Source organism: Oreochromis niloticus, linkage group LG8 (genome assembly GCF_001858045.2).
Source record: "Oreochromis niloticus isolate F11D_XX linkage group LG8, O_niloticus_UMD_NMBU, whole genome shotgun sequence".
In the NCBI taxonomy this organism is placed as follows: Eukaryota; Metazoa; Chordata; class Actinopteri; order Cichliformes; family Cichlidae; genus Oreochromis; species Oreochromis niloticus.
Window position 1 is genome coordinate 12,407,704 of NC_031973.2, and position 13,418 is coordinate 12,421,121.

Consider the following 13,418-nt stretch of genomic DNA (forward strand, 5'->3'; position numbering starts at 1 on the left):
TAGCTTTGAGTAATTTATTTATTACATTATTTACATTATTATAAGAACAGGTTTCTTACAAGATGTAAAAAGATGAACAAACTGAACTTCTCTTGAACTGAATGTTGAAGAAAAAATAAACCCAATAAAAATGTCAAACAGCAAAATATGAGCTTTGCAATGTGGGAGAAGCTGCAACACTAAGATGCAAGCAGTTCATACATTATGCAAAACTAAGTACCAGCACAGAAGAAATCCATTCTGCTTCATAATTAAGAGGTAATCTTTCTCATGTTAGCGAGACACCTGTTTATAACAATGTTTTTCACAGTGTGATCAGTGCAGGAACACAAGTTTATGACTTTAAAGTGTTTAAATTTTTGCTATTTTTGCTGTTACCCAAAATGTAACTTAAATAAGTAATTCTATCTGGAGCGCTGCTAGTTTTTTAAAATGAAATTCAGTCTTCTCACAGTTTATCAACCAACAAAAATACGCAATCCCATTTTCTGTTAAATCCCCAAACAGAAAATGATGTGACACATTGGCAGGCACTTCTGTACTAGTTGAAGATAATATTTGTTAGCTATGAAAAAAAACCTTGAAACATCCCTGCTGTGTTGTCCTTTGATGCTATGTGATCAAAGGTAAATGGAAGTCTGGATTGTCAAAGAGGAGAGGCCTTTTGACTGGAGAGGGGTCTCTGTCAGCCTTGTGCAGCAGTTTAAACAGTCCTGTTCCAATATTCATTGGAATCCCCATGATGATACACTCAGACACACCTGAAACAGGAACACAGGGGGATGTTAACAGGCCAGTCAAGTCACGAAGATCAATTTCATTATGCAGATGAAACAGCAGTTTACCACAAACTGAGTCCTTCTGTCCAAAATAGGCAGCATCAAAGAGATGATCGGCTGTCTTCTCAAAAGAAGCCAGCATGAGGACACTCTCCTTCATTTTTGCTAAACCAAACCTGGTGATTCCCAGGATCTCACCCTTTATGGATAGAAGATGGTTAAATTAGTTCCCCTACAAGGAGATAAAAGGATATTAATGTATGTAGATCTGCGGTTCTTACCTTATAGGACATGAGATCTGCAAGAAGCATGACGTGACGTCGGTCAATGCTCATTCCGTGGTTCACCATGGTGTACTGAATCTCATTTATGATTGTGGATCTAGCAGCCTCAATGCCCAAGGTCTTCTCGACCTATCAAGTGCACAGAAAAGCTTGTTTAAAAAATAAACACATTTTAAAAAGCCCTGGTGCAGACTCCCCACAGCCAATTTAAGTGTTCTCAGCTACTTCAGCTGGCGTGATCATTTATGCAATTGTTTTCCTTCCTTTTTAACAGTTGACATGTTAAAACGTGTCCGTTTTTCATACACTTTGAGCCAACAGGTTCCATCGAAAAAATTCATTTATTTATTTTAAACACACAGGACTGCATGTATTAGAAAACTTAGTGCTCCATTTGAGTGATGGAGATATAAAAAACTGCCAGCCTTCAAGGACATGGCTGAATACTCAGTGTAGCAGCAGCAGCAACTTCCAGCTCTCTTCGAGTCCTTTTGTCTCACAGCCTGTCTCATGGACCAGGCTTTGTGTTGTTAGGTAAAAGCATTAATGCAAAGTAGTGAGAGCTGATCTAAGCTGAAATACTGTTAAACTAGCTTTGCTTAGCTTGTATCTTTGTTAATTAATTTTTAACTTGTATCATATAACAAGAAAAACTTAATGAGCCTTTCTAACCAAACGATAACACTTAGGGACAATATTAGATACAAACATGATGACAATTAATTAAAAGTGAATGAAAAACTGTGCAAATGTTTTTGCCCATCAATGACAGCCAAAATGTTAATGCTTCAGTTTTGCAGTTAAGGCTTTTTTTGTTGTTGTTATAAAAAAATTCAGCTTGGATTTTCAGAGTGATCCTACTCTCATCATGGGAATGAATAGCATGGCAATTTTGGGCTTCTAATAATTTGTTTCACTTGCTATTTTTCCAGGGTAAATAAGTGTTCAACACACATCTTTAATGACTTTAAAAACAAAAAGAATTGGGCACACAAGCACCCATGTCTGAGCATTTAACCATTCCAACAACGAGAAAATCAAAGAGTGCTGTAAAAGCTGACAGGCATGGTTCTGGCGGCATAATGTGCTGGGTCTGTAATTTCTAAACTGTGCTTAAACGTAGGGTCTGTGCAGGAAACCAACCAATTTCAATCAACTCTACCAATTCTCCCAAGAGTGGGCAGATATTCAGCCAAAATTGTGGTAAAGATGCAATTTTACCAAAGGTTATTTGGTAAAATAACAAAAGGTTATATATACAAGCCTGTGTATATATTTGAGCCTGTATGTATACTTTGAGCTTCCTGTTTGGATAAGAGAAAATTCACAAAAACATGTGCACCCCCATTCTTTTTTTTTTTTTATATCAATAAAAATGTATGATACACAATCATTTGCGACCGTGGGGAAAAAAACAAAACAAAAAACACTCATACCTCATACGTATTGTTTGAAGTGGTCCTACTTCCGTTCACGCCATGTGTCGCCATAACCGCTCTCAGGTTGTCCCCCTCCACCAGGAGTTTGTACTTACTCTTGCTGCTCTGTTCGTCAATATGAATGACAGCTCTGGCAACCTCCGGTATCCCTTGAACCACCACCTTTCAAGTGAGTAAGTGCAAACAGTTAAGACAAGAAAATAGACAGGACTCCATGTTATCCCTGCTTTGAGTGCACTCTAAGCATTAAACAGTTCAGAACATGTACTGAAAAGTATTTTCTGTCATACATTCACAGTGGCATATTAAACTTGGCCAGCAGAGTTCTATTTATGTCACAGAGAGCGGATAATAACGGAAATAACGGCCAAAAAATTCAATTATGTATTTATCTTTTTAAACTGAGGAGTTTATTGAGCCTTCAGGTAAAAACAAAGAAACAAAACAACACAATAACAACATCAACAATGGAATTAAATGCATAAATGGGTTTTATGGGTCCATTTATTTCTCAAAAACATAATGGGGGTCAAAGTTAGGGTTCATAAATAATCACACTGATGACGTAGGGCCCTCAAAAACCCAAGATATGATATTAAATATGAAATATAATACACTTTATGTTAAAGTTTTAATATGGTTATCACTTTCACAGCAGCCTTCCCCACCTGCTGTTCAGACTATCTGTTTACAAGGGTAAGCCAATGATAAGAAAGTCAGCTCAAAGGGAAGGAGGAAGGCAGAGAAAATAAACTTGATGTTTGCTCTTAAATAGAGGATGAACTAAAGGTTTCCACCAAGGCCAAGAACACAATAAATATACTTTACTGGAGTAACGTTGCATGACTTTGTGCTTAAACCAGAGTGAAAGAATAAAAATAAAGCAGTGAAAATGAGTGCCCTGGCTTCACAGCAACGCAGTCTTAAATATTTTATTGAACAGAACAATTAAACTACTGCTCACTTTACCTATGAAAGGTAATTCAGTGTATTTTATAAAGCCCAGTATCACAAAGGAACAAATTTGCCATTCAGTGACTTAAAATCTGCACACCTCACACACTCCATATTTATCACTACAGATTGCTTAGGAAGTAGCTTAAGTAAACAGTGAAGTGTTATGCTGCTCCGCATCCATACAGTATTCTCAGACATTGGCAGAAATCACAATGCAGCATTTGTGCTATCTAAATATGAATTTTCCATAGGTAAGAAGCCCTGACTGGCCTTGACCTTGAATTCAATTTGCACACAGAAAGCATGTATGCACAAAAGAAAACAACCACTGCACACGTGACATTCTCACCTTGGGAAGTTCTCCTTTTAGTGACTGCAGCACATAGTACATGGAGCTTTTGCTGTTCTCTCGAGGAGACACGCACACCACCGCCTCCCCGTGTACAGCGATGTCTGCAGGTTTGACTCGCAGTTTAGACATGCAGATGGAGTAACGCACCGTTTCTGCATTTACCTGAGAAGAGACGAGAGACGAGAAATCAAAGGCAAAGCTTGTTTTCTTTTCCACGCCGCACAAAATGCACTTATCTTTAACCTGCAGACACTCATGTGTCAGAGCACTGTGCTGTAGCTGCTACTATTAAAGAAATGCAGTGTTATCATATTTTAGTAGGTAAAGAAAACAAAGAATTCAGTGTTCTTAAGCTATGCAGACTTGTCTGTAACCTCAAATAAAGCAAAAAGGAGAGTATAAAAATATATGTTTTCATTTTCCCTTATCCTAAAGCAGTTCAACCAAAACCCCAACATGTACTGAAAATACAGAGGATGAATTACATCCTGAAATCAACCTTGAAGGTATAAAAATTAACATTATTTCTTCCTCAAATATAATTGAGAGCTAAAAATAGTAGAAATGAGGATACAATGAAGTCTAAGCAGCGCTGGACAGTCCGTTTTAACAGTATCCCCGAGTTCCCAGGCCTCATACTTACTTATACAAGCACAACGGCATCACAGCTTACGAAAAATGACAATTAAAACTATAGATTAATATCCCAGGTGCACTAATTCAGAACTAATGTAGAGGTGTGAAAGGAGGGGGAAGTGTCTGAGATGTTCACACAAAGCGGGAGTAAAGGTAATAAAGTTGTGGTACCTCCAGTCGCAGCAGTCTTATTCTCTCCAGTGACAGCTTCACCAAGATGAAACAGTCATCTGGAAGGAAAACCTCTTCTATGTACTCAGAAATCTGTAAAGAACAAAATGAGAACCTACCTTATTACAGCTCTGTACAGCTTGTTCCTTTCTTTTTTTTTTTAAACAACACCTCTACTTGAACCATTGATATCCCTTATTAATGATTTCAAAGCTTTGATTTGTTAATAAAAGGGGGGGGGGGGGGGGGGGGAGATCTGATTGGTTATGGTTACCTCTCCTAGAAGAGTCTTCTCAATTCTCCCCTTCACCAGCCTGGCAAAGTCAGCATCATCTTCCACATCCAAATGAGCCGTGATTATAGGAGTGCTGAGTGGATTTTCAATAGATTATTCAAAACAAATTAGGAATGTATTCATTACTGTGACACAAAACACCATGGGCAAGCATAGCTCACTCTGCTAACTGCTCTAATTCTGTGTGTAAGCCATGGATTGAAGCAAGTCATCAAATATATTCTCTCAATAAAAGTGGAATAGGCAGCTTTAGAGCTGCAAAACTCAGCAGTGACGTCTGACAGTAAATGTCAAACATAAGAATTTCTTCCATTCAGGAAGGCGGAGGTCTTGAAATCGTTCTTACTCCATCTTGCAGCAGTAATTTTCAGCGATGTTTCAAAGACATCAAGACAAAGCCCATGGCCAACTTTGAATTGTGAGGTATATTTGTCTTTTCGTCCTCGGCGCAAATGACAGAGGGAATATAACGAGACGTCTCTATAATTGAATATCATACCTGATGTTCTTGGAGGCGTTGATGATTTCTTTGATGCGAGGCACTCCTAGAGTGATATTCATTGATGCAACACCAGCAAAGTGAAAGGTTTTTAGTGTCATTTGAGTACCCGGCTCTCCAATGCTCTGGGCACAAAGGGCCCCAACTGCTGATCCTGGCTCCATCTGAGCTCTATCGAGAAACGAAAAAAAAATAATATTACAAGACGGCGTCTCTAAGCCGAATCAGCTTTCATCAAACTGACAAGTGAAATTGGAGTTGCACTTAAACTATTGTCATTTTAACAGCTCTCAGAAAAGATGAATGATCATTTGGGAAACAAAGTCAACCACTTAAAAAAATAAATTAAATCTTAACCCTAGGCTGATTCTAGATTCAGAAATCACAAAAAACATGGTTAACACAGCACGCTATTTCAAGCTCCGGCAGAGTTTAGCGCAGTGCTGTCACAGGAACAATGATGGCCAGTCACTCCTTCCATCACAGTGGTGCAGATTAAATTTCTCAACAAGTATTGGATGAATTACCAGAAGCCTGCACGGTTTCTGATGGCATAAAGCCTTCTGACTTTTTCTCTAGTACAACCATTATAGTTTGGTTTTGAGTGAAAATTTCTGGCAACTCCACATCCTTACCAAACTTTCAATAAATCTTTCAGTACACTTCTAAGTGTTTGTTGCATTGCCTTTTCATTTTCTTAAAATAGATGAGCTGAACATTCCTCCCCAGCTTCAACTACTTTAAAGCTTTTTGGAGCACAATCGGAATTGATTACACATTTCCTCTCAATTGTTCTTTGTATTTTGGGCTGCGTATGTAGTAACAGGGACATTTTTTATCATTAAAAACCAAAGATCAACAATTTTTGGCTCTGTGGTTACATAATGGGGGGATGGATGGACAGATGAAGCTGAGAAACAAAAATAACAAGCCTCAGACTTGGATAGGAGTCTTGTACCTCATGTATTTGTCTCTGCAGGTTTCAAGAAACTTCTCCAGCTGGGTAGGAGTTACACGATCCAGCTGATAAAGAACCTTTGGCTGTAAATACAAGACAGAAAGATTAGCAATTAGGATTCAAATGCTGTGAGGCTGAAGTTTGTTAAGCCTCACGCGACACCTACCTCACTAGTCCCATTGTCATTGATGCCGTACTTGTCTCTAGTCTTCTTGATCCTTTCTGAAACGCTCTTAATGAATTTCTTTATCTCCTAAAGTAGAGAGAAGAGAATAAATTGCACCTCCAAACTCAAACATATCCTCAACAACAAATGTGGCTGTCATGCAGCTGTTAGAAATCACAAACTGTTAAGCAGTGGAGAATTCAAGCGCCCAGTAAAACATACTGACAAGTCTTTGTTTTTAAACATCAGCAACACTTTAAAATGAGCAATCAGATGTTGGAAAATCAGTACAGAACAACATCAGGCGCTGTTCTATTATACAACAGCATCAGCAGGATTATTCCATTAATGATTTATCTGTTCCAGTTCTCACTGACACGCCATTCAAAATTCACCGCATGCTTGATAACTGTACCTCCAGGTACTTCTCTGCGCCTGTGTCAGTTAATTCCTTCATAAAAGGGAAAAGAGTCGTGTTTGTTACCATCAGAAAACCCATTAACTGCATGCAGCTGGCTTTGGGTTTAGATGACAGCATGTCTCTGTATTTAATTTAAAAAAAAAATGTAACTATATCCATGACAACCATTTTATAAGGGAACATCTAATTAGCTTGTATATTCATTTTTGCTTCTCTTTTTAGTTTTAATACTGTCAAAGGGTACTGAAGCCCAAGTGAGCTGAATCGATTTTTTATTGTGTGGTTAGTTTGTGGTAGCGGTGCACCATGGCCGCAGGAGGCGAAATACATTTTCTATTCGCTGAGTAAATCAGATTCTTAAATTAATGATGGCCCCGAAAATAAACTGAAGTTTCATCAATAAAATGTATTATCGACAATAATCATACATTTTAAACAGCAAAACTTTTCGAATTGTCAAAATAATCTAAAACACTCACTATTATGATTGCTGTTATTCACAATCATTTGTCCTAATACCAAATCCTATAATAACTTCTTTATGTTTCAATCCCACTAAAATTACATTGATATTTGCACAGAAGGCCGTAATAAATGAATAAAGAATAAAACAAGACTCACAAAGGCACTAAATGAATTATTCGGTTAGTCCACAACAAATTAATTATGCATTCTGGTTTGGTATCATTTGGTAAAAACTACTTTTCAGCTTTTTCTGGAGAATACTTCATTTTTTAAAGACTCAGGCTGTTAAATATTAGCTTTCCCTCTCACTTCCAACAGTGAATGATTTAATAACTGATCGACATATTGATTCATTTTGTCTTATAGGGTTACACCTGGCTGCAGAGCAGTTTAAATGATTTGGCACGCTTGACTCATTCCAACCGTCCGACTCCTCTAAGCACAGACTACAAAGGACAAGTATTATCAGTCTTCCTTTTCAACCAAAGATCTGATATGTGCTATATTTTACTAACAAAAAACAAAACAAAAATAAATAAATAAAAACATACTCTTAGCCTCTCATACCCTAAATAAAAAACACAGTTTGTTGTAGCTTATTTTGAATTTTCATCTCAGTGTATTTGATATTGTGGCCTCTACGCGCTGTGTTATATCATATCGATCCACCATAATACCAACATAAATTCTTATGTTTATTCATTTAAAACTGTCATATCATGATATTAGTGCTATAGCAAGGCCATTTGCCTAGTGCACAACCTCAGGCATGTCTGCGAATAACAGTTATGTGTCAGCCTCTGATAATAACTTGGTACCTAAAAGGGAGCTTCTTCAAGAAACTCCAACTAAGCATAATACTTTGTAAAATACGCAAGTAACCTGTTCTCGCTAAAGGTGGAAACAAATTTGTTCCATCACAGACTACAAGCTAGTGATATGTGACCCAAATGACTAAATCGGGTGGTGCAAAAGCCAAGGATGGATGGAAGTTACTGCTGCAGTTACATGGCAGAAAAGTGGTAAGTAGTCATGATTTACAATTCCCAAGAAAAACACTACCTAGCTACTTTAGTGCTTATTTTTGCCTTATGCTGTGTCACTATTATTGCACTATAACGCTGCTGGTGCTGGCACCTTGTTTCAGTAGATTTAGGTAGTCTGTCACGACTGACAGCTCACTGGAAAAGGAGAATGGAAAATGAGCTTGCACTTATAAACGCTGCTGCCTGTAAGCGTCAATAAAATGTTATCCACTATTTTCTTCTACATCATCAGAAATATGATTACTGCAAATTTATTTTCGAGAGAATTATTTTCTGCTCATTAACTAAACATCGAATATAACCACTAAGCTCACTGTGAATCAGTTTCACTTGAAACTCTATTCATAATAAGCTATGCCATAATAAGCTTTTATTTAGCACTACAACTACCAAAATGTTTAAAAAAACTTTTTTTTTTTTTTAAATTGTGAAACTTCAAATAATTATTTTCCTAATTAACAAAATCTATACAACTTTGTTAACCAAATACTGTGATGGGTTTACCTCCAAGAAGCTGTCTCTACAGCATAAGAAGTCAGCTCTCTTCATGATAGCGTCTGCAGTGAGGACCAGCTCATTTTGACTCAGTGCAGGTTCATCTGGACACGTGTAGACCGCCTGGGAGGAACAGAGAAGATCAGAAGCACTCACTCACAGTTCAGCTGTAAAAAGCTCATGATGGTTGATATTAATAGCAGCTGAAAATGCTTCAAAGTGAACATGAAGAAAATGTACTATATACATTCTGTCCCAGTTTAAGGGTCAGTGCTTTGAGCATATAATATCTAAAAGACAGCCACTCTAATTATTTCATATTTATTCAAGCTCCTTTAAAAATCTGTCTACAGACTGCACAGCCCTTGGGAAAGAGCTGGTCAAATCAGAACACCTTTCCAGTAACAGATTCATATTAAATGTATTAAACTCATTAAATTATCATAATTATTTTAAATATTACTGATAAAAAGCTGTATTTGTTCTCTGCTGGTTATCCTAGTTAAAAAAGACCTAGTTTAAGAGATATGGATCCTCTAATGCTGCAAGCTTGTGCTTTCTATTTGGATCTTAGAATGTGATTTCAGAAAAACAACAACGCTTTTAACCTCAATGACAAGCAGCAGATTGTGTACACATGAGACATGACCTGACGGTGAATAGAGCAATTAATCGTTAATCCTACAGGTCAGTTCAAAAATTCTCTGCTCGCTAAACTGCCTTCCCACAGAGTAAACTGACTTGAGTCATTTTAAACAAATACAAGGTCAGAAATGATGAAAAATATGTTAGTAAGAAATTAGTTGGCTGCAATTTCGACTACTCAGCTGTTTGTTTTTTGCCTCTCCAGCTCAAAAGCAGACTGTTTACAGTAGCAGGAAAAGAAAACAGCAACATTTTAATATTTAAATGGCTTCAGTACTGCTGAACAAAACCAGTAGTCCAAACCATAAAATGTGCCTTTTTAATTAAACTGTTTGCTTTTTGAGACACAGCTTTGTCTAGTACACATAAAAGATGGACGTAGCCAATGTACATCCACTGCTTTGTGGAATCATTTTGAAGTCTCAGAGTTTACACTATGGCCGACATTACGTTGGGTTCTTGTACCCTGGAGTTACAATGTTTAGTGGGTGGAGTCTCAGCTAATTCGCTGAATTCAAGTGGTCAGTTGAGCCTTTAGTTTGTGTAACACCCAATTGGCCACAAGGTGGTAACAAATTACCTGCACAGTCAAGGTTTGGAGAACAGAGATCAGACTAGTGCCACATGACCACAGCCCATCTGTTACCTTTACATAGTTTGCCCTTTATCTCAGTGCAAGACGTTTTTTCATTACTTGAAGGACTTTGATAAACATTTTCTGTCATAGTATTTGGGTTTGCGTTTCACTTTTGTCTGTATAGTAGCCTATAACATCAAAGTACCAGGCTTTTTAAACAGATAACTCGTAATTAGCAAGATGTTTTTCTGTGGTAACCTGTGGGTACATTACTGCCATCTTCTGGAAGTAGTAACACATTACATACAATAAAATAAAACAATAAGGTCCCAGAAAGTTGAATCCGTTCATCTGGACGTAGCTTTTTTAGTAGGAGAAACATTTCGTTACTCATCTAAAGGACGAGTGATGAAATGTAAAGATGAACAGAATCAACTTTTTGGGATTTCCTTAATTGGGGATGAGCATGCATCAAGGCAAAACAATTAAAGGTTACATTACATATATCGTATCACTGCTTATATAAACGCATGAAATCATCAACACGTATCAGATTGAGATTCTAAAGGCTGGGACGTGCTTACGCCTTTTCTACCCCACTAATTCCTGCACTGAACTTTTTAGCTTTACCGTCAGCTAGGAAGATAAATGAGAAGGACTCTTGTTTATCCAGAGTAAGTGGCTTCTCACGGCTTTTCCATCTTAAAATTACTCCTTGAAATAAACCAACTGACATAAGGAGAACTTTTAAAAGGCAAACTATAACTATAAACAATTTATGAAAGTTCAACTATATGAAACTGGCAAATATTACAGTAAAATGTGACTGCAACAGCAACAAAGAGTAAGGGTTATTTTAAGGCTGAAGAAATTAGCTTCTACTCTGGTTCACATATATTTTAGTGCATTTGGTGTGTTTCATACTAAAAATGAGTAAGACTACAAAAACTGCTTGTCAAGCTGTCAATTTCTGATTAACTCACCCGAATGTTGTCCAGGACTCTCTTAAACTCCAGTGGCTCATCCTTCCCCTCCATTGCAGCGGGGTCCAGGCCATCACCACCATAAATGAACTGGATGATGTCGCCTGTTGAACTGCGTACTGTGAGGTCATACTGTGAGCACAAATCCTCCAGAGACTTCACCAGACGCCTCTATTACAGAGAAACAACACAAAATAATATGACACTGACACATGCAATGGAACTGCAAACTGCATCAGCACTGCACTATGAGTATGCAACCACAGTCCAGGTAAATGAATAAGAAACTCTAATTAGCTATGATGAAAGTGCTCCAGATATTATTATATAATAATATTAAATACTATGAAATCTTAATATTTATGTGCAAAGTTAGACTGATTAAAAAAATAAATTAAATTATGGGAATTAGGCTTTTTTAACATGACGTACTGTAAGGAGAATGTGAGATGACATTTTTCCTTTTCTTTCACAATTTTATATGATCTCATGGATAAATAAAAACACTGAAACAGGCAGTATTAGTTTGTGCAATAGAAAATTTGCTGGGGGAAAAAAAAAAAAAAAAAATCAATAAAAATTGAAAATAGAACACAAAAACATGCTGGTGTCCTGGGGACAAAGTAAAGACCTGCAGCGATTCAGTGTCAGCAGTAGTCGTCAGAAGTGAACTGTGTGAAAAGACTCAAAAGAAATGGGCCCAAAAAGCCTTACCTGCATGTACCCAGTCTCTGCAGTTTTCACCGCAGTGTCCACCAGACCCTCTCGACCAGCCATGGTGTGGAAGAAGAACTCTGTGGGCGTCAAACCAGAATAGAAGCTGTCGGCCACGAACCCTTTAGCAGCAGGCAGCTGTAGAGAAATCATCAGTGAGCTATTAACAGAGCATTGAGTACTCTAAGAAACTCTTATCCAGTTGCACTGTTATTTTCTCAGAAAAAAAAAAAAAAGAAGCAAAGAGACTAAACATGATGAGACTAGAACTGATGAAAGCTTTTGGAGTATTGGATGCAGGGGTAGCACAATACTACTAAATAACCAAAGTGTGTCAGAGCCTTGGATGCAACACATCAGGTCTACAGTCAAACACCAAAGTTTGTAGCATATAATTTCCAGTTACAAGAACAAAGCCTCAACACTTAACTGATTAATAAATCACAAAAAAACAGATCAGAACTACAACATGAGTGGCACTTGAGGAATACATAGCAACGCAATTACAACAAATAAATAAGGTCTTACTTTTGAGTGTTTTTCAAAGTGAGGCAGGGAGCGATTCTCAAACCCATCAGGTACCCGAGAGCCGCTTATGGCCTGCTGGCCCACACAGGCAATCATCTGAGATATATTAATGAAGGATCCTGCGTTACACAGGGGGGACAGATGAAAAAGTGAGACACACTAAACAAACAAGAAAATGAAAATGGAAGAAACAGAATAAAGCATCCAATGTAGCACTTAACAGCTTGGCAAGCCCTGAAAAATCTATCAACTAGAAACACTGTAGTTTAACGGTCTTTATTAACAGCTTATCAAGCCTACTGAATTTTGTCATGCAAACAAGAAATATAGCAACCTTACATCCAGAATATTAACAGAGAATCTGTTAATGCAATTAAAATAATCACACCTGTTCACATGGTGACGCAGGGCTATTATAACAGTGTTATAAAATGTTAAATGTAACTGATGCTACTAAAGTTAGTTCAAACATTAAAGATTAGGACTACGTGCTCAAAGAACACACTTTATTTGAAGTCAAAGTGTGTCATTTTTTCCATGGCTGTCTCTGCAATACCCAATATATTGGACTTTGTTTGAAATCATATAGTAAGAAAAAAAAACAAAAAAAAAAAAAACAAAACACTCAACTAGAGCCAGCAGTGGACAAAAGTGTCCTTGAGCCTCGTATTTATGCTCAATGCGAGCTCCACTTTGTGATTTTTTGTAGCTGATTTGTGAAGAGAGAACAGTCGCAGATTCTGGCTGTGGAGTGAGGCCAATTAAAACTGTAATTTAAAATGCAGTGTCTGTTAGCATATCACACGTTTAATAAAACTTCTGTGTCTGCCCAGCTTTCAACGCCATCCTCACTAGAATGCTGTAGCTGATGGACAACACTGCCAGCATATTCCTGGCTGTTATGGTGTATAAGTATGTTAACATAAATTGTCTTCTGACAGTACGATCAGGCTCAGAGTGCATATGAATGGAGGAAATTTCACTTCTTTATTGCCTTTGAGTTAAGAT

General features: G+C 37.4%; 1 protein-coding gene across 5 annotated transcripts in view; it reads right to left on the bottom strand.

The window, feature by feature from the left end:
- The window catches only part of polr3a (polymerase (RNA) III (DNA directed) polypeptide A), a 25,090-nt gene continuing 11,672 nt past the window's right edge, over positions 1–13,418 (bottom strand). For all 5 annotated transcript variants that reach the window (XM_013269504.3, XM_005471366.4, XM_005471367.4 and 2 more), the window contains 14 exons: positions 12,411–12,529; positions 11,883–12,020; positions 11,169–11,339; positions 8,973–9,086; positions 6,537–6,623; positions 6,371–6,453; positions 5,413–5,583; positions 4,893–4,986; positions 4,619–4,711; positions 3,809–3,973; positions 2,500–2,664; positions 1,061–1,192; positions 846–978; positions 1–761 (listed from right to left, as the gene is read on the bottom strand). In XM_013269504.3, coding sequence (XP_013124958.1) covers positions 613–761; positions 846–978; positions 1,061–1,192; positions 2,500–2,664; positions 3,809–3,973; positions 4,619–4,711; positions 4,893–4,986; positions 5,413–5,583; positions 6,371–6,453; positions 6,537–6,623; positions 8,973–9,086; positions 11,169–11,339; positions 11,883–12,020; positions 12,411–12,529 — 1,814 coding nt within the window. In that variant the 3' untranslated portion in view covers positions 1–612. The remainder of the gene's footprint in view (positions 762–845; positions 979–1,060; positions 1,193–2,499; positions 2,665–3,808; positions 3,974–4,618; positions 4,712–4,892; positions 4,987–5,412; positions 5,584–6,370; positions 6,454–6,536; positions 6,624–8,972; positions 9,087–11,168; positions 11,340–11,882; positions 12,021–12,410; positions 12,530–13,418) is intronic.